The sequence below is a fragment of the Gymnoscopelus microlampas genome (assembly GCF_963454915.1).
Source record: "Gymnoscopelus microlampas genome assembly, chromosome: 11".
Taxonomy (NCBI): domain Eukaryota; kingdom Metazoa; phylum Chordata; class Actinopteri; order Myctophiformes; family Myctophidae; genus Gymnoscopelus; species Gymnoscopelus microlampas.
The window spans coordinates 13,843,538-13,864,397 of NC_139948.1; the positions used below are offsets into that span (position 1 = coordinate 13,843,538).

Below are 20,860 nucleotides of genomic sequence, written 5' to 3' on the forward strand. Positions count from 1 at the left end.
GCAGTAACTAGAAACAACCACCAGGTGTCCTTATTCATCCAGTATATGAAGAGCAGAGGATTTCACATTTTTCTATCAATGTTTTTGTTTAAAGCTGGACTGAAACGTGGGATATAGCCGATCTATAAGCACACAACACATACATAGGCTATAGCCTATGTATAAAATAGGCCTAAAGTGGTTAATGTATGTTTTATGATATACAGTGTGTAGCTCCATCATCAGCAAGTTGGACCAGGGAGGAATGCCAGCAAACAACTGCAGACAGCAGGCACAAGGCAACTCCCAGTCCCAGGGCCCCACCATTGAGGAGGTTGACTAAAATGAGTTTCAATTAGTTAAAATGAGTCTGTGCGGTGCATTTTATGTAAACCATTGAACTCAGTTGTTGTCGTGTAGGGGTACAAAATGTACAAGAGGCACTGGTTCTGGTGCTGTGAAAAACCCTCCTTCATCATCTCCAGGGCCTGATATCAAGCAGATGATAAAAGGACAGCAAAAGCTTAACAGGAACCAATGCAGGGATCTCCATAAAAAGAGCAGTGGTCAAGAGTAAAGGTCTAGAGCAGTGGTCTAGACAAGTGGTATAGAACAGTTAGCCTGGAATCCAGACTGATTTTCTCCGTTCGGCGGATTTTATTTGAAAAAACTAAAACAAATGCTGAACGAGCGCCTTCTGGATTCCAGGCTATAAGTGGTCCCCTCTCCCAAACCTATTTTACTCTAAGAGGGCCAGTCAGAGACCACAGGTCACATTTTCTGACTGTGGACAAGCTATGAAGGTAGAATAAGCAGATTAGGATAATTATTTCTGGACTGATAAGTGAGTTAGGATTTAAGTAAATCTAATTTTACCTTTTTGAGGTATAAGGGAAAAAAGTGGTCATATCAGCCTCTATATTGTATTGCACAATGTAATATGCTCCATTTTTATCCTTATCTTTTCCTTTATATTTTGAGCTTACTGTGTAAATATTTCTTAATACTGGCATTATTCAGTTAATATACCAACCAACCTCACAACCCCACAAATACATTTTGCACTCTGCTTTTGAATCTATCTTAGCTGATGACATTTGATGTTGTAAACCGGGTGATGTTGACTGAATACATTTCAACTGTTTCATCACATTGGATCACCATAGTGAGCTATTGCCTCAATGATTAAAATAGTTATAAACTCTGAAAATAACAACATAAATATTCTTATGGGTCCATTTGATTCCATTAGTACAATCTAGTACAAAACGTTAAATTAACACTGAGGATTTTACTGTGTATGCATGCTTTTTCTGGCGTGTGCTATTAAACATTTGACTTGACCTTTGGACATGTAATGTAGTTTTAAATACATTTCCACAAATTAGACAAATACCACAAAGAGCCACCAACTGTAGTGAATAGGTTCAATTTAATTCTTTATCCAGTGTATATACCGTAATAGGTTAACCGTATGATTATAATATATACTCTAGAAGGTTTTCCTCCAGCAGATGGTTCAGTCGAGAGATGAAGGCACATTTAATGTACTTAGGGACTCTTAAAGACCATGTCACAAAATCACAAAGAACCAGGGAGGGCGGGGCTTATGAGCAGGGAACATAAAGGGAGCTCCTAATAAAGATCTTCTCTCTCACTTGGAGGGGCTTAAGTGACAAATGAAAAAAAACACATTCAACTATGCAATAAAGTGACATCACGAGTTCAAACTAAAACAGAGGTGCTAGGCCAGGGAGTGAAAATGAACAGAAATAACTGCAGGAATGTCGGAGCTCATCGAACCGTGTGGTGGAATGGGGGCGAGGTGAGCAGTGTCGGGGCATCATTTAGTAGGCGTGGTTAGCCACATAGAGAGAGTCGCCACCTGCTGCGCCGTGGTCTCCGCTGGACACATACTTGCCGAGGGCAGCCTGGTGGTTATTCTGTAGAGAAAGAAGAAGAAAGAAACAGATGAGGAAAGGACAGATAGAAAAGAAGGCAGATGTGTTAAGCCCAGTCCAGACCAATGATTCGCAACGCAACTCGTTGCAACTTGCAACCACTTGCAACAGAATCCCCAAACTGTGCTGACCTGCAACGGGTCAATTTAGACCACTGCAACTGGTTGCGAGTTGCAAAGAGTTGAGTTGCGAACCTTTGGTGTGGACTAGGCTTTAAGAGAGATTATATACAAGAAATGAGGACAATTCGTTATTTGTCTTTGCAGAGACAGAAGTCTAGCTATTTGTCTTCGCAGAGACAGAAGTCACTAGCATCTTGCTTCCTCTTGTTATCTGGCTGTTGGCACAGTGTATAATTTCACTTTTCTCATACGTTTTATCATACATTTTCTGTATAGTCTAAACATTTCCTCATTACTACTATGTCTATCACTTGCTACAGAAAGACAGAGGTTAGCGTTGAATATGATACCTCTAGTAGAGTTGTGTGGTATTCATGTTACAGACATAAATCAAATCTGGGCAGTTGAAGAGAGTGGTACATTCTCCCGAACCTCGTTCCCTCACTCGCCGTGCTCCTTTCTTCTATCTTAAGGTTTGGGGGTCTGTTCATTTGAACCACTTTCAACCTGGCATCCCTATTTTAGGCATGCCCATTATAGGCAAAAATGTTATTGACAAAGTATAAAATAGGTTTAAGTGGACCCTGGTAATTTACTGAACCTTTCACACTTGAAGACCAAAATAAAAAACTATTTATATGCTCATACCCAAAGACTTCATTACTCTGACACATCAGTGATTGTTCTTTGGAGTTGAATAAAGCAACTGAATGAGAGTCTACTGGCCTCCACCTTGACCCCTGGCACGGCGGGAATAACCTCCTGACCATCTGACCTCGTTGTCCCTGCCCTCTGTAATTCCTAGCCCACTCGGTACTCACCAGTGCCCTCTTGATGTACTCCTCCTGGCATGCCTTTCCATTCTCCTTCCTGCCGCCCCAGGCCTTGAGTGCGGAGGCCTGCAACGCGCGGCCGTAGGAGAAGGTGAGGGCCCAGGGCCTGTGCAGGGGACACTGGTTGATGGCGCTGAGGTTGATGCTGGCTTCCTCCTCACTCTGACCTCCGGAGAGGAAGGTCACACCTGGGGGGAGGAGGGAGAATGGGAGAGGAGGTCAATGCTTGACCATTCATATGTCTGCATATGACTGTAATGTATGCATGAAGGTAAACAATACTGTCTATCATCACACACTGTATGCTAGATGACAGTGTTCAGTGTGTTGTACTGTGTGTCAGTGTTGTACTTTATCTATATCTACATCCATCCAAGAGATTATGTTAGACCGGTAATTGTCTGTTTGGCTGGTTTTTGTCTTGTTTAGCTTTTTATCAAAAAAGGCAGAAAATATAATACTCTCCAGACATCCTGGTTGGTTATAAAAAACATGGGTGGAAAAAAACACATGGCAATTTATCATTATTATCTCTGCAAAACAGACACATTTCAAATAGTCTGTTCCTGCCAAAAGAATCGGTCTACGTCATCATCAATCACTTGTCAACAGTGCTGTGAACTAGTTTAATGAGCAAAGTTCAGCAAACATGAATGGATATAATACATACATAATACATATTTGTATAATAAGTAGAGTAGTGTAGTAGTGAGTAAAGTTTGCAGAGCATTTCTGATATTTCGGACTCTCGTTCATTCTCCATCACAACCCTGAGCACTCGATTTCTAAATTATCTGAGGGACACAGTGGGACAGGAGACTCGTGGATTAGGGAAGAAGTTGGACAGAGGGCACATTGTGGATGACTTTGCAGAGTGCAGGCTCACCAAGTACCCATGGTGAGTAGGCCATTGGTTCTCAAAGTGGGGTCGGGGACCCCCAGGGGTCCTTGGAGGGTACCAGGGGGTCCCCAGCCAAACGAGTTAATCTAGCATCACAATCATTTTAACCACTTTATAACCCTAACTCTAACCCTATATTTTATACTTTGGCTATTCAAAAATAGTGAAAATGTGTGCACATCTTTGAATAAATATATACTTTAAAGCTACATTTTATCTCAAATCTTTGCTTCTGGGGGTCCCTAGCACAAAGTATTTTTCAGATGGGGGTCCGCCGCCGAATACATATCATTTTGGGGGTCCTTGCCATGAATGAGCTTGAGAACCACTGTCGTTATGCAAGGTCAAGCTCTAATGGGTTATTTAGCACTAATAGTTTATTTAGCAAGTTACACTGTACGTGTTCATGACATGCTTTGAAATTGATAAGGCCGTTTTTAGTACAAATGTACAGTAAACTGTACATGTCGGACATTCTGGCCGGCAGTTTAAAATTCTAGCGTGACCTCTGATCGATCGATCAATCAATCCATCGATCGATCCATTCATCCATTCTTCCATCCATCCATCTTACCAGGCACTGCGGGGGGCACGGTGCGGCGCAGGGCAGTGACAGTCGCCATGGCGATCTCCTGGGAGCTGTACTTCTTGGAGCAGGAGTGTCCGGCCGTCACCATGTTGGGTTTGAGCAGCGTGCCCTCCAGGTACACATGGTGATCCGACAGGGCCTTGTACACTGCTGCCAACACCTGGTACAGGGCGATGTGGGGGTGCAGGGGACATTTAGAAAGAGGCAAAAAGTCAATCATCAAATTAATGCATGGAGCGAGAGAGACATGCACACACACAAAACATCTATTAAAAAATCTATATTTTAAAGAATAGCAAATTTTCCATTTTACAATGACGTATAAAATAGGGCATTATAAAACAACAATTCTTTTTTTTTTTTTTGTGCAGTTGATTCGTTAATTAAAAAAAAATATTATCCGATTAATTTGTTCATTCCTGACCTGATAATCGATTATTTCAGCCCTAAAAACAAAATAAACCAAGAGACAGACAGACACTCAACAAGTTGACGTGATCCTAATTCTTAAAAAACACCTCTAACTCAACGCTGAGCTGATGGATCGGGTAGCACTATACCCCCCCCCCACCCCAGCAGAACAGCTTCCCTCCCCTTGATGCACAATAGCAGCAGACCTCTCATGTAAGCATGGTCCAGCTTCCCACACCATCACTCACCTTCTCAGTCACATACTGGCAACGCTTCAGGTCATGGTCGCCGTCGGGCAGGATCTCTGGCTCAACGATGGGAACGATGCCATGCTGGGGGGGGGGTGAAACAGAACAGGGCAACCAGCGTCATGACAACAGACAATACCACTTTGCTTCTGGTGAGGGGGTGGTGGGGGCGTGCCTGGAGTACCAATTGATCTAGAATAGCGGTTGGCCTACTGAACCAACAATGCTGTGGGTTACATAACCCCTGCTTGGTGTTACATCACTACAGAACACTATTTATATAATGAGATGTATATATATATATATAACTCTATGTGTGTAGTCTTAGTTTTTGCTTTCAAGCTAAAGCAAAGAAAGCTCACATACAGTATCCATGTATATTTGAGTCACCATTGTGTGTAATTTTGTGTCACCATTTTGGCATTGTGCATGGGTGTTCCTGTTACCAAAACGATTGGGAAAGCTACTTTCACAATGTTATCTATTAGAAATCACTTGCTTAGAATCATAATCAGTAATATGTGTGTCTGTGCAGTTCCTGTAGCATGATCATCATGGTTGGGAAAGCTACTGTCACTATTGTAATCAATTCCATATCAGCTGCTTAGACTCGTAATCAGTAGTGCATATGTGTGTGTCTAACCATCTGGCAGATGCTGGCATAGCGCGCCAGGACGTTGGCATTCTCTAAGATAGCCAGCTGAGATGGGGTGTTTTGTGTGATCTTCAGTACACAGCGCCACTTGGCAAAGTCAGCGCCATCCTTCTTGTACTGGGCACAGCGCTCATACAGTCCATCCAGACCTGGAGGAGCGACAGAAAATCCAGAGAGAGAGAGAGAGTTAAGTGGTGAAGAGAGCACAGCAATAGAGTCAAAGAAGAGAAAGAATGTGGAAGTGGGTTTAAAACACGAAAGAGAGAGAATGAGATGAATGAAGCAAGAAGCAAAAGAGCAAGGGAGAAAACATGCAGAAGGAAATGCAAGGTTACAAAACAGCCATGATTTGTAACCTTGTCAAATATGGGAAGATATACAAAACACTCTAGAAGCACGACTGCAGAGAGATATATTATTACAGCAATGCACTCCCAGTGTATACAGTTAATGGCACCAGTGGGACCATGAAAGGATATACAGTACATGATATGTATGAGAAGTTAAAATGGGAACACTAAATGACAGTACTAATATAAGTACTGTCATCGTTAAGCTATACGTTGGCCTGTTAGCCACTTTGGAGTTTGAGATTTAACATTTTAATGTATGTTTTAATTTGACAATTTCTACTCAACATGTGGGAAATGCTACATGTATTCAAAGAATGTGAGAATACATAACAAGTTACAGCTACTACTACTACAGCAAATACAGTCGGAACCTTTCCATGGGAATTAAAGGAAATATGGGTTATCAAAAAGCTAGGACCCAAATGAATCATATACACTCTAGAGTCTATGTCAATCTTTTATATCCACATGTAGCACATTTTATGTTTTGAATCTCACCTGTTCATATTTTAAATTAAGTGTGGATGGTCTTCGAGACACTATATCATTTACCTACAGTGATTATTCCCACGTACATGGAGAAAGCAATTTCTGTACGGAATGCAGAATATCATCATATGATGAGGTATATAGGGCTTAATTGGTTTAAACAACGTCCAGGCGTGTCCGTTTGTCTCACCCTGGGTGGTGGTCTCGCCGTTGGTACCGGCCAGGGGCACCACACCCTTGTCCACCTTGATGCCCACAACCTGGCCCCTCTGCTTGATGAGCTGGGGGAAGGTCATGCCATCATCAGTCTTCTGGTAGAGTGTCTCATGGAAGAAGATGACGCCACCGATGCAGGGCTTCACGCGGTCGTCAGCGGTGAAGAGAAGCTGGCGGTACAGCCTCCGGTTTTCCTCCGTATTCTCAGCATTGATGCCCTGGAAGCGCTTGGCCACGCTGCCTGGATGTGACAAAGGGGAAAGGGATTGATGACATCGCAGGACACCGAATCCCTGATTATGTAAGTGTATGTGTATTTGTGATTCAGTCAGACACTATGGACAAAATAAAAACTATTAATTGCAATGATATTGCATTGTATTTGGCTGTGTGGCACTTCTCCTGTGCCCGGAACAATCTACAAAAGCATGACACAGATTCTGAGATCACAACCCCCCACCGATGCAGAGCCTAAAACACACAGTTATTGTATGAACACGATAATAAACATATGAACCCAGGGCTCCAGGTGACGTTTTTTACATTGGTTGCACTGTGCCTAACTTTTTCATTTAGCTGCACCTGCTGCACCAGAATTTTATATTTTAACTTTTTTTTTGTCAACTCCCATAAAAATTCTTAATACATTATGTAAATGTTTGTAAACAGTAATAAATGTAGATAGCGAAGTTTAAGCCTTCACTTCATTCTGACATTATTGGCTATTTTGTTTTGGTGCCACACGTGCGGACAACATCGCGTTTACTTACCAAATACGCTAATACATCTTGTATTGTATTAGTAAAAGCAATATGACATTGTAATTAACATTATTATGTTTTGTTTAAAAACGGAGCCGTGTACCAAGATTCGTTGGGAAGCGACGTCATGGCTTCTGTAGGCAACTCGTTGTTGTGGTACTGCATGCTGTGTTTATAGTGCAACACACATTTATTACAGCAGCTTGTGGCTGCTATAGTTGTACACATCAAAGCGAGAGCACTGACAGTGGTTTGTTTACAAAGCATGAACATACCCAAACATTTAAAGGGATATTTCACTATCAAAAAAACTTTTGGTGATTGTATCGTCTACTCAGGCCTTTGTGAGCCCCGCAGACAGTTTTTAAGTTGCTTGATTCGATATTTAGATATTAGATATTCATTTTATCAGACACGCCCCCCTTCCTATACAAACCCATTGTAACTTCAAACTCCATTTTAACCATGTTAGATTAATCAAAAGCACCCGTCACCCGTCTCCTACCGCCCCCCTAATACGCGAGGGGGACGTGTTTTTTCAATTACTTTTTTCATTTATTTTTAATATTTTTTTGGGAAAATGAAAAAAATAAAATACAATAAAAAAATAAAATAAAATAAATGAAAAAAAATCTCTGAAAAACACGGCCCCCTCACGCATTAGGAGGGCAGGGTGAGTCACCAGAACCAAGGACGGGTGTTTTTGATGAATCTAACATGGTTAAAATGGAGTTTGAAGTTACAATGGGTTTGTATAGGAAGGGGGCGTGTCTGATAAAATTAAAATCAAATATCTAAATACTGAATCGAGCAACTTAAAAACTGTCTGGGGGGCTCACAAAGGCCTGAGTAGATGATAAAATCACCCAAAGTTTTTCTGAAAGTGAAATATCCCTTTAACCCTAGTGGCTGCTGTTCTAATCGTCAAGGTGAATCTGCTTCAGTGTCCGTAAAATGAACCTGTTGCATTAATAATACATTAATAAGCTTGTCTATTAGCAGTGGATTGCGACCTATTGCGAAAAATGTAACTGCCAGCAGTCTATATTGGTTGCGTTTGCAACACACTTTTGGTGTGACAGTGTCAACATGGCGGTCGGTATTACTGGTTTGGTTCGCCCAATTAAAAAGTTTTGTCGCACTTGAGCCCTGGAACCCCTCATAGGACACAACCTAAAGATACACAGAAATTAAAAGAGCATGATACAGTACAATGCATATTAAATCAACTAAGAGAAAATAACATCAAAGAACAGGAAGGCACTGTCAAATCAAATAATGCATTTGATTTGTCTGTGCCTTCCTGTTACTTGACTTGCTCTGTTTCTTCTCCATTCTCTCTTTTTCCCTATTCTAACTCTTCCTGTAACAGCAATGTTGAAAAAATAATTTCAGCCACTCTTTTACACCTGTAATCAAGTGATGTGACAATAAAGTTCATTCATTCTGAACTGCATAAATTAACCATTAGGATTGTGGTATGTGATTGGATGTGTATAAGCATTGGACCAGCTTGACTTCCATGCCCACTTGAACTACGATGCTCCATAATCCATATTGTGGAATGGATTCGGATTTATGGCTGGACATTCCAAGATTTTGTGAGCTTGTTGGTCTGCTATTTTCTACGCACGACACTGTCGTGTGACAAAGCATGCATTGGGCTGAAGTGTTTTGTGTTTTGAAGAGCCGGCTTGGTGTTGTACCAACATGTTGAGGGCCAGTATGACCTGTGGGAAAGGCCAGGCACATCACTATGGTAACAGGAGGGCATGAATTCAGATGTCACATTGTCACTAAACTGTGTGTGTGTGTGTGTGTGTGTGTGTGTGTGTGTGTGTGTGTGTGTGTGTGTGTGTGTGTGTGTGTGTGTGTGTGTGTGTGTGTGTGTGTGTGTGTGTGTGTGTGTCCTTGCAGTTCCTGTAACATGACCATCATGGTTGGGAAAGCTACTTTCACAATGTAATCTATTACATAATACCAGCTCAGAATCATAATCTGCTGGATTACTCATATCCACTATGATAATTCCACAATTACATTGACTTTTACTCTCGGCATCTAATCCATAATCCAATTCAAAATAGCCAATGTGAACGTGATTACTATGGCTTGTTGTGTTTGACACACTGTAGTAATTGTCAAACACAATATTTTTTTTATGCTCAAGGTTCCTCATGCTCAGACAGAGCTGGGCAAGGCAGCTTTCTCTGTCAGCGGCACAACTTCCTGGAATGAGCTTCAAAAGACTCCTTGCCATCAGTTCAGAGCAATGGTCCACACACTTTTAACCTTGAATGCACCAATTTTTTATTAAGTTATTTTGTTTTAGGGACTTGTTTTAGATACTGTTAAAGTTATTTTATTTTGTAATTGTACTCTGATTCACATTCCTTGTCAATCTGTAATGGATTTGGATTGTGCCTATAACTGTAACCTCGGCTACATTGAAAATGACGGCTTGCCCCTCGACTGTACTGGAGTTTAAATAAAGGTGATGATGATGATGATGATGATGATGATGATGAATTGTAGGTATTTTTAGGTACACAGATCAGTGTAAACAATACAACCACTTTTCCCCCCAACTCTTAAAGGCCTTGAACGTCCCCCACCACCATTATGGAATATAACACTGTCGTGAGAAAAGCCCATCATACCTGTGGATTCATCAGCGGCCAGGATGCCCCTTCCATCGGCTACGATCTTCTTGGCAATGTCACTGAGCTCCTTCTTCTGCTCAGTGGACAGGAAAGGGTAGGCGTGAGTCATCTTGATTCTGGAGAGAGAGAGAGAGAGAGAGAGAGAGAGAGAGAGAGAGAGAGAGAGAGAGAGAGAGAGAGAGATGGTTAATGGTGCTGGTACAGTCCTATTAAAGGGATTTTATTATTTTAACATGATAATCACATGCAAAATACTGCGGGTTTGATGGCTTCATGTACATCTTCAGCACTGATATTTGCATAAGGCACCGTTATGACACCATGAATATGACTGGAGTCTGGACTAGACAGTTAACTTCCTGCCTGTTGCATCATAGGCTCAAAACCAAGAGATCCTTCCATTTTATTTTAAAAGAATAATAATAAGTCACTTGGGGGGGGGTCTATGATGGGATGGATCTCAGTACCAGTGTTAAGTGCGCATTTGCTGCAGGGTCGTGCGTGAGTGAGAGATTGATTGATTGATTGATGTACTTTATTTAGTAAGACATGAGAACAACAGTACATGGAAGTACAAATTCACAATACAAGGTCTACTAAACTGGAAGTCTCATAAAGCACTAAGCATGTTTAAAATGTGATACCCACGCACACAACAAGCCATGTTTGGCTTTGGCATCATGGATGGAGAGTACAAAATGTCCTCGATCAGATGCGTGATTTATTTATTTAATTCACACGGCGTTTCATTCGTTTCATAAGGAGCGCGTTATTGTTATTGTTTTTATTATTATTAACTATCATGTCGGCACTTCCGCGTTAGTTCTTTAGCATCTGAATGACCTTGCATTGCACTGGGAGCTGGGAGGTGCCGGATAGAGGTCGGCCCGTAATACATTGTTAAGCCTAGTTTATGCTGCCTAGTACGACGGTGTCGCTTCCCGAAAAGGAACAGATCTGACTACAATACACGCGTTGCATTGATCTTTTCCGTTTTGGTAAGCAACACACCCCTGTGCGCTTTACTCGAGTTTAGTTTTTTCATCACCCATTATTACTCAATCGTATTTATGTATGTAGCCCAATTCGTTTATCTTTGCGTAACTTAATGTAGATTATAGACTATATGAATCTAAATCTATAAACAATGGACCCCCAGCTTATTGTCATAATAACATACTATATAAAATTATAGTCCAAGTCGTTCTAAGCGCAGGCTATGATTGGTTTCGTAATTACGAGATGACAATAACATAAAAACTTACCAAATTCGTGCAATGGAACAAGCAGGCGATGAGAGAGAGGAGGAAGGGGATCTGTTGCGTTCTGGTTGCAAATGTCAGAGAATGAAGGGATCAGGATGGAGGCTGTAAATGATGTCAAACCATAGAGGTACAGCACTGTCGCTCCTCCAATCAGAACGCACCTTTCCACGCGATCGACGCGCCGCTTCCTCCAATCAGAGACGCTCATTCGGGTTCGTTCAACGGCGGTTGGGCAACCTGCTGGTAAAGGGGCGTGTCCGACATGTCGTGACGCCGGTGAAAAGGGCGTTTTCCAGCCTAACGGGGTGGAAACAGTGTGTGTTTGTGTGTGTGTGATGCTGCTGCTGTAGTATAGCGTACGTGACCACTCTCACATGCACCATGCGTGTTCCATACGTGCCTCTCTGATGATGCGGTACGAGGGACTGCAGCAGAACCGTGTGGTTCTGCACGCTCATCATCACTGATCTGGTCATGGCTCATTTTGCAATGTACAGGATGCTTATTATGTCAGTGGTTCTCAAACCTTTTTATTTATATGAGGAACCCCAGTTTGAGAGCATTTAAGCCACTGACCCCCATTTGATGGGATTTTGTTTTTAATCTCTGGGATCCCAATATACCCTCCAGAATCCGAACTCATCCGACACATTTGTCCACTCTCAGAGTAACAGACTCATAAATCCTCAATGACCCCTGGGGTCACTTTGAGAACCACTGGTTTATGTTATGTAAATTGTATTTTGTATTATTATTTTTTTCAGCATAATTGTTATAATTCTTTGGGACATTTTGAAATCTCTGAACCACTGCATGTATGTATTGCAGTTTAAAGGCCGGCAGCAGTAAATCTGCTGCAGGCCTAACATGATTACATCATCATTATCTGACATCCTTCAATATAGCCTGTATCATATTCAGTTCAGGGGATATCTGTGCTTGAAACAGCAATGTTATCATGAATCATGATTAATAGTTTCATCCCCTCGGTGGAGGATGTTATTTAACAAATTGTGCCATGTTTTACATTTTAATTGGACAGTCTGCCAAACTGGTTCACATTCAGCCCAATTCAATAGTGTGCTTTGTGCCAGACAAGGCATCCAGAGACTGTGACCTTCCCTAGTTGCATTCAGCCCACACGTCACGTAACACAGTAGCTCTGCATGCACCCATGGGGACGGATGATGCTTTTTTTCCTCCACTGAGGAAAGGAGAGAAGGGTATGAGGCAGGGATACAAATGAGAAGAAGGAAAGAGAATAGTCAGAGAGAGAGGGAGGGCTGGATGGACAGACAGACAGACAGACAGACAGGCAGGCAGGCAGACAGGCAGGCAGGCAGGCAGGCAGGCAGGCAGGCAGGCAGGCAGGCAGGCAGGCAGGCAGGCAGACAGACAGACAGACAGACAGACAGACAGACAGACAGACAGACAGACAGACAGACAGACAGACAGACAGACAGACAGACAGACAGATAGATAGATAGATAGACAGTTAGATAGACAGTTAGATCGATAGATCGATAGAGAGAGAGAGAGAGAGAGAGAGAGAGAGAGAGAGAGAGAGATAGACACACACACACACACACACACACACACACACACACACACACACACACACACACACACACACACACACACACACACACACACACACACAGACACAGAGGTAGGGTGGGACTCGTAGCTGGAGTGCTGTCGTGTATTTGAGGCAGTAAACTGCGTGTTACCAGGCCCGCTGATTTCTATCTGATGTTGACTTGCATACTGTTGATAAAACATAAGCAACTTATGATCCACAATATACCACAAAGCCATCCAAAATGCAGGCCACAAGGGCATTGTTATCAGCATACTGCAACTTCATGATGGATATGGTGGTGGTTTCACCTTTAGCCCTGAATCTGTTGACGTTCAGAAGTTGCCCGTCGGTTCTGTATATCAATTGTTCTCAAAGTGGGGTCCAGGGACCCTCAGGGCTCCTTGAGGGGGTTCCAAATGGACCCTTACAGGTCTGTAATTCAGAGTGCGCAGATGGAACCAAATTTAGTTCCATCTGTACACTCTCAGAGTTATGGGTTCTTTGAAATTAAAACGTTAGAGAACCACTGCTGTATATAATCTTTACTCTTTGGGGCAAATGTTTACCCGTGAGATGGAGCATGAAGATGGAGAACAAGGTAGGAGCAATGACACAGCACTGCTTGACTCCAGTGCTCTTCTCTGCTGCCCTGACTGTGGCTGACATTATCATGCAGCATTCTCAGTGTCCGAATGTATTTGTCTGGGCAGCCAATTTTTGCCAGAACCAGCCAGAGGCAGAGGGCCTGATGGTTCACTGAGTCACTCACTCAAACGCACGCACGCACGCACGCACGCACGCACGCACGCACGCGCGCGCGCGCACGCACGCACACACACACACACACACACACACACACACACACACACACACACACACACACACACACACACACACACACACACACACACACATCCAGTGCTTTTTCTTTTGTCCTTGTATCATGGTATCTCTGTTCTCTCTCTATCACATCACTATCCGGACGTATCTCTCTGCACAGCCAATTTTTGCCAGATCCAGCCAGAGGGCCGGATGGTTTACAGAGTCTCCCTCACAAACACACACACACACATGCAGTGGCGTACCCACCATAGAGGCAGGGCAGGCGGCCGCCTGCCCAACTAAAATCTAGCCTCCCCTAGAAAATAAAGTAAAAGACTGAAAAACAGGCAGTGAAAAAAATCCAAAGGGAATAGTGGCCGTCGGACCTCCTCGTCGCAGCCAATCACTACCGTATTCATTCCGCAGAGCGACGTCGCCTATAGTGATGCAAATGTGTGCCTTTATATTTTCATGGGGTGCCAGGAGAGCCAGCTGGGGGTCTGGGCCATCACCTGTAGGCTACTCACCTCGCATAAAAGGGGCTCTGAGTCTGAGAGCAGCTTGAGCCATTAAACTACAGTAACAACAAGAGACCACTGCTTAATAATTGATTGATTTATTATACTTGCATATTGTTTTTATTAACGTTTTGTAGTCAGCGTATTGTTGTTGTTAACTTGTTTCCCCCGAGATTTCCCCCGAGATTTTTCCCCGAGTACCCCCCCCCCCCCCTTCGGAGGGGGGTGGGGCGGGGGGGGGGTAGAGAAAAAAATCTCGCCTGCCCTAAATGTACTTTCTGGGAACGCCACTGCACACATGCACACAAATGCACGCACGCACTCAGGCGCGCAATGGCACTATGAGGAAAATGACCACATCACCTCCCAGAAGAGTATGAAGGCACCATATTTGTGCCAAGACATTTGAGATATCATAACACCTGTCTAAAAACAGGTGGAAAAAACTAGGCAGGCATTCTCCAACCTTTTCTCGTCAGCCATTGGCTGTAGTGGAGAGATATAATATGAGATGTGGTTGTGGTTGAGCCACAGACTATACACAGATTTCTTCCATTTGGTTACAGGTAAATACTCTCTGAGTTAAATTAACAGTGTTCTTCATTTGTGATCTTTGCCATGCAAGTACAGGTTAAACTGCACACCACACTGTCCTGTTCTTTAGCTTGACTTACTAACTTTGATCTCAGAACAAACACACATAGACACAGGGGCGCCGATTTATGTGCGAGCTACTGGGGGCGCAACGCATTCGCGCACAGCGCGTGTGCATGCGCGGCCAGTGCGTTTTCTAACCCACCCTAACCCTAACCCTTTTTTGTTGCTTTAATGCGGTTAGTTTGGTACAAAGAATGTAGTCCATGAAGTGTAGATGTCGGAGGATTTTTCTTTTTCTTTTTTTTTTTCTTTTTTTTCTTTTAGTTTGTGATGGGTGCTCGTCATTTCTCCTGGGGGCTTTAGCTCCGAGGCACCCACAGTATCGGCGCCCTTGCATAGACAAGTTCATCTGTATTCGTCACAGTGTCAAAGGGCTTTACAGGCCCACAAGGAAACAAAACTACACCCACTCACACTCTCTCTCTCTCTCTCTCTCACACACACACACACACACACACACACACACACACACACACACACACACACAATAGTGTCCCCAAATGTGGTCGAGATCAGGAACACAATCCAGCCTTCCTTTGTTTGAAAATATCTCTCTCGCCTGTGCGCTGCCTTCTTACACATACAAGTTTGTCATGCCTAAGGATGTGGACATGAGATGTTTGACTCAACCATTGTTTTTGTAAACCTGCTATGGTGTGACAGAGAGGGCATGATGTGCCAAAAAGGGCCTAGTTTCCAAATACCAGCAGCAACACGATAAACGCAGCACGACAGACACCTTGTGACTGCTCACCGGCTGATAATAATGCATTGTAGGAGACCACTCTCCAGCTACAGTAATATTTATTTAGTGAATTGGTCAGGTGACAATTGTCACGTGTGATCACAATCTGCTGATAACTGGGACTGCATGTAGATAAAGCAAGAAGCAAGACAAAGAAAGGAATAAACAGACAACTTCTATAGCAGCTGGATTATTTTGTAAAAAAGTTAAAGTTTTTTATTTCAATAAATCAATGCGATATAAAGTTAAAAAAGGCAATATATTTGAGTTCTATAGTTCTATGTTTTGCAAGGTAAAAAAGTTGCTTAAAACGGTGAAGCAAGTGGTGAAGTACACAAAAAGGAACAAAACTGTGACACGGTCAGAAGACCATATAAATCAACAGCTCAGCCTAGAGCTTTAAGAGTTTTGGTGACAGAGCTAATGCAAAAATACTCATTACAACGACGCGCTGCAGATCAACATCATCAATAATTCACCTCATAAGACACAACATTGTCACTTAGTTGTAAACGTGGCACACATAAGGCTGAAGGACAACTCATTGAAAGTCAATTAATATTTTCTTCTCTTTCAGGACTGCATTAACCACTTATGCCCCATTTTAGACTTTGGCTTATGGTGGTGTCATGCGGCAGAAATAGCCGATCTTTGCTATTTAAAAAAAACAAAACAATGTTTGCCTACCTACAATGACATGCCCAAAATAGGCTGAAAGTGGCCAAAACTGTCAAATAGACAATCTTACATACAGTATGTAAACTTAAAATTATCTTGATTTGAGCTTTGCCCTGACTCATAGTGCTGTAGTCACTCCGTCTGTCAGGGTTCTCTCTATTCAGTGGTTCTCAATGGGATGTGACATTTCTGCTCATTATGAAGTCATGACCTCCAGAATATTCAATTAAAGTCCAATATTAAAGTTGTTCTTTGCCCTCAGTCCTCTCAGAACATTTTCGCAAACAACTTTTAAGCACATGTGCTATTATTATCAGTAATCATGATACAAGCTATATGATACAATCTGTTTGATGTGACTAACACGGTAACAAGATTTAGTGGTTAGAAACATCCAACGGTGGTGCTATTACCCTGCCCTCTGATACAGTATGTCACATACAGTAGATCTGATAAATGATCAACACTACTAAACATTCACAAATAATGCGAAAACCAAGGCTGCAGTTGCCATCTTTCCATATAAGTGTAATAACTTTCAACCCGACGTCCCTAAAATGTATGACTTTTTAAAATGAGTACTGACACATCCATTATAATTAGGATTCACTCCTAAATCCGACAGTTATGAGCTAGTTTTAGCCTTAAGATGTTTCATGAATACAGCTCTTGTCCTAATGCAAGATTAAAAGGGAACCCCTTACACTGTTGATATTATCATAGTCTATAGAAACAATAATAATTTCCATACTATCCATACTGACAGAGAGAATTACCCTTACTGTCTATTGTAGACATTCTCTGTATTCCTACAGTCCCCATGACGCATTTCGTAGGCAAGCACCGGTCAACCTGATTTATATTCTATTAAGTCAAATTAACTATTTTGCAGAATAATAACAAATATATAGGTAATGTTGAAAATCATGACGTTTCCCTTTAAGAAATGGGCAACAATGGGCAACACTCCAGATACTAGCATGATTTGATGACGATGAAATTAACTTTTTCTGCTGATTAGGTTTTAAAATTAGATGACAGGGGGCACTTGACTCAGGTGGTGCGGGGTTAAAGTTCCTGCCCACCACCACAGAGACTAGGGGTTCGAATCCTCGACGGCGCCTCCAGCTTGGCCGGGTGTTCATACGAGCACATGACGGCTACAGGTTGGTCGAGGGCGGCTGTCAGCAGGGGTGTTGAGTTGTGAGGAGTAGGGTGGTTCCTCCGCATGTGCAACGTCTTCCGGTGAAGTTCCTCGCAGGTGAACTGGCAGGTGAAAAGAAGCTGAAGGCATACAGAGGCGGAGTAACCCACTTCTCTTGCCATATAGTCCTATCTGATCTTGATCTCAAAACAGAGGCAGTTGAAGGACTCACACTCCGGAGGTTGGCAGGTACAGGCACAGTCCCACCTGGGACACTATGGAGAAAAAAAGTGGGACAGTTGGAGCAAGAAGGGCACAAAAGCTCTTCTAAGTCTCACAGCTACCTTTTTGTCGTGTTATCAGGGCAGGAATTTCAGGGAGGCCACAAAGGCAATCGCCATCGTTGCCCATCAGTTTGGCCTTGTGCCCCTCAAAATAATGGCAAGCCCTGAGGCCACAGTGGCCTTAATGCCCCAGCTGACTGTACCACTTTCTCCTCTCTTTCTTGTCAATATGTAGACACCAGTGTCTTTTGTTGAGATTCTGAGTCCCCATCTTTAAACCAATCCAGTGACTTTAATTGGTGCAGGACTGAGCATGGGTCAGATTCTAAATACCATAATGTATTTATTTCACTAGAGATAGTCTACATTCAATTTAAAATCACCCTTAACCCTTAAATTCAATGAATTCTTTCAATGGACTAAAATCGTATTTTATTTGATGGCCTTCCTGCCCTGGCATTTGGCCTTTGTACCACCAAAGGCCAAGTGACCTTGCCCCTAAAATGATGAAATTCTAGGTCTGCGTGTTATGCAATTAATTATTTACGTTGAGTTGTACTCAGCTCCTAAAGAGAGAACTTATCCATTCTTTTGTGTCCAATCAATGCCAACACACAAACACGTACTGCAGGCTACTTGAGAGCACCATAGCGGTGACTGTTGGCCTGGTTGGTAGACACAGCTTTTAAAGGTCATTGCACATCGGGGGCATGACAAATTAACAAAATGAAAATTGCCAGTGAGTATTTTGCATCAAAATGATTCATACATAGTAGTTAATGTCTAATTCATACAGGTTGATGCTTTAATTTGCTGTGAAAAATCAACCTTGTTCTGAATACAAATTGCATTTTATTTGACTTTTTATGTTGATGTACTCACAAACAACAGTTCGAAAACATATATTTTCAGGACTATTAATTGCATGTGGACCCAATTTCGAATCTGATCCCTGTCTTGTCTCACATGTCTATGCTTTCTCTCTGCCCTTGGATTCCTGTCTCTAGTCTCTACATTGACCTATCTGGAATAAAGCATAAAATGCCAAAACATTATAATCTAAAAATAATTCTCCTACTTTTAGACCCAGTCAATGACCCGCATTTCTCAGCCCTCAGAATAAATCATAACAAATAGACCTATAACCTTTTCACTATAGATGATCGGTTTAGGATTTACTCACCGAAGGAGTGGGGTGTGATTGGCCCAGGCATGAGCAGAGGTTTGGTAGCTGACAATCACACATTTCACCCCACGTCAAACACTGTTCACATGGGTTGACATCTGGACAGCAGTCGCCGCACACACAAGAACAACGGTCCTGTGGAGCACAGGAAGGCATAACAGTTTGTTACTATGGCTTGGTGTTTAACCCATTAAGACCTGAGGCGATTCTTAAAAATGTTTTCTAACTACTAACATTTAAAAAAAAAAAAAAAAAAAAAAGTTCAAGATTTTTCAAAAAATAGCAGATCTACAAGCTCTATGAGCTTGTATATCTGCTATTTTTGAATAGCCAAAGAAATCTAAAGTGACACAGATGCGTTCCAGGTATTAATGGGTTAATCGTTAAAGATATTCTTGGTATATTGTTACTGTTAGTAGTGGTGGTAACCTTAAGCTGGAGTTATACTTATAGTTGCACACTGCAATAGCTGATGTAGCTGTGAGCTTGTAGATCAGCTATTTTCAAGTAGCCCAAGTATATAGGGTTAAAGTGTTTTTGGATGCTATATTAACTCATTTAGCTGGGGACCCCCCTGAACACACTGAAGGGCCCCTGGGTTAATTTAGCTGTGTAGAGGAGTGTACCAACCCTGAGGCAATGATAGAGCCACAGCACCATCCCAAGGACAATCATGTAAAGACCCACAGCGATCATCAGCACGCCGGGAAGAGGGAGAGCGAGCTCCCACACAGGCAGCACCTGAGGACCAAAACATTAAACACGTCTCACTATAGGCACAGACAGAGAGAAGTCTCACTGAGACGCAGACAGCAAGATGTTGTTGTATCCACACTGATCTATGTAACTGACATATCTCACCCACCATGGTTTCTGCCTTAGAGGTCACCTGTAACCATCAAAGGGTTCACATCTCTTGGGATGTCCTGGGAGGGACAGAGGCTGGAGTTACATAATCTGGAGAGCCACCAGCAGCATCTGTTAGGCGATCTTCAATGATACTTCATCTTCTTCAGTTCAGCAGCTTATGGTTGCTCTCTGTAGGTTTGCCTGAAGGTAACTGTTAAGTTATATATGTTCTTCAAGTTACTGATAATCCATGTGGTCTGACTCTGCATGCTTCCTGTTGTCCTGTTGTCTGTTTGTTCAGGCAGGGTTATTATAGTTAACTTAAACTAAGACTAAAACGAAAAGGGGGAAAAATTAAATAAACATACATAGAATTGCATATAAAAATAGTTTTCAGCTTCAAATAAACCTTTTGCAGTTTCAATTACAAATCAAACGAACCAAATGTAAACTAAACACCAAACAAACAAATAGCCTAATAATATTTTTAAATAACTCGCTTGCAAACGTTAGTTAAATATACACGAATTAGGTCACTAACTATCTTTGCAGGCTAATTGTGTTAATTTTCGTTAAAGGCAAACACTCGAATTCAGACTATAATTAGGCTTGTTTTTTTCTACACACTATAGTTGTATTCAGAAAGAATAACAATGTAACGTCTCCAGACAGCCAACGAAGTAAGTTACCGTCAATGCCGTTGTAAGTTGTAAGACTTGTTTGGTGGTAGTATTTTCCCTTCTCTTCTTGTCTTTTATTGTCTTTGTTTTCAATCTGGTATGTGTTGATTGTGGAGGCAACGACATTAGCTTGTTGGCTAAAATGTTGAGCGTCTCCAGCATGTTGCTATAGGGACCGATGACGGGACCCCGGAAGGCTCAAACTACATGCACATTAACCTCGCATCGCCAGTATTTCCACCTACATGCATGCACATAGAACCGTTAGA

The 20,860-nt window shown here is 42.3% G+C and overlaps 2 protein-coding genes across 3 annotated transcripts; both read right to left on the reverse strand.

Annotated features, from left to right (window-relative positions):
* Positions 1-1,392: 1,392 nt before the first annotated feature.
* LOC311056463 (fructose-bisphosphate aldolase A-like) lies at positions 1,393-11,569 on the reverse strand. Its single transcript, XM_084073086.1, has 8 exons — positions 11,447-11,569; positions 10,179-10,297; positions 6,732-6,998; positions 5,688-5,848; positions 5,045-5,128; positions 4,371-4,545; positions 2,884-3,083; positions 1,393-1,922 (listed from the first exon to the last, which is right to left on the reverse strand). The coding sequence occupies exons 2-8, from the start codon at positions 10,288-10,290 to the stop codon at positions 1,827-1,829; spliced, it is 1,095 nt and encodes a 364-aa protein (XP_083929212.1). The 5' UTR covers positions 10,291-10,297; positions 11,447-11,569; the 3' UTR covers positions 1,393-1,826.
* A 4,446-nt stretch (positions 11,570-16,015) lies between these two features.
* LOC311056478 (uncharacterized protein) lies at positions 16,016-20,618 on the reverse strand. 2 transcript variants are annotated; one of them, XM_084073125.1, is made up of 5 exons: positions 20,601-20,618; positions 19,928-20,112; positions 19,693-19,803; positions 19,060-19,197; positions 16,016-17,867 (listed from the first exon to the last, which is right to left on the reverse strand). In XM_084073125.1, exons 2-5 carry the CDS (start codon positions 19,928-19,930, stop codon positions 17,781-17,783), a joined length of 339 nt encoding a protein of 112 aa, XP_083929251.1. In that variant the 5' UTR covers positions 19,931-20,112; positions 20,601-20,618; the 3' UTR covers positions 16,016-17,780. The 2 variants fall into 2 exon arrangements, with proteins under 2 accessions (XP_083929251.1, XP_083929250.1); XM_084073124.1 differs by having other exon boundaries at positions 19,928-20,122; positions 20,601-20,611.
* Positions 20,619-20,860: the final 242 nt, after the last annotated feature.

What these genes read in the sequence shown, in the direction of transcription:
- LOC311056463 (XM_084073086.1), bottom strand. Translation starts at nt 10,290, where the DNA reads ATGACTCACGCCTACCCTTTCCTGTCCACTGAGCAGAAGAAGGAGCTC. An exon ending in CGGCGAGACCACCACCCAGG is followed by an intron (nt 5,849 to 6,731) that starts GTGAGACAAACG and finishes TCGCTCCTCCAG; the next exon opens with GTCTGGATGGACTGTATGAG. An exon ending in AGTACATCAAGAGGGCACTG is followed by an intron (nt 1,923 to 2,883) that starts GTGAGTACCGAG and finishes CTTTCTCTACAG; the next exon opens with AATAACCACCAGGCTGCCCT.
- LOC311056478 (XM_084073125.1), bottom strand. An exon ending in GGCTCTATCATTGCCTCAGG is followed by an intron (nt 19,198 to 19,692) that starts GTTGGTACACTC and finishes TGTGCTCCACAG; the next exon opens with GACCGTTGTTCTTGTGTGTG. An exon ending in AATCACACCCCACTCCTTCG is followed by an intron (nt 17,868 to 19,059) that starts GTGAGTAAATCC and finishes TTTTCTCCATAG; the next exon opens with TGTCCCAGGTGGGACTGTGC.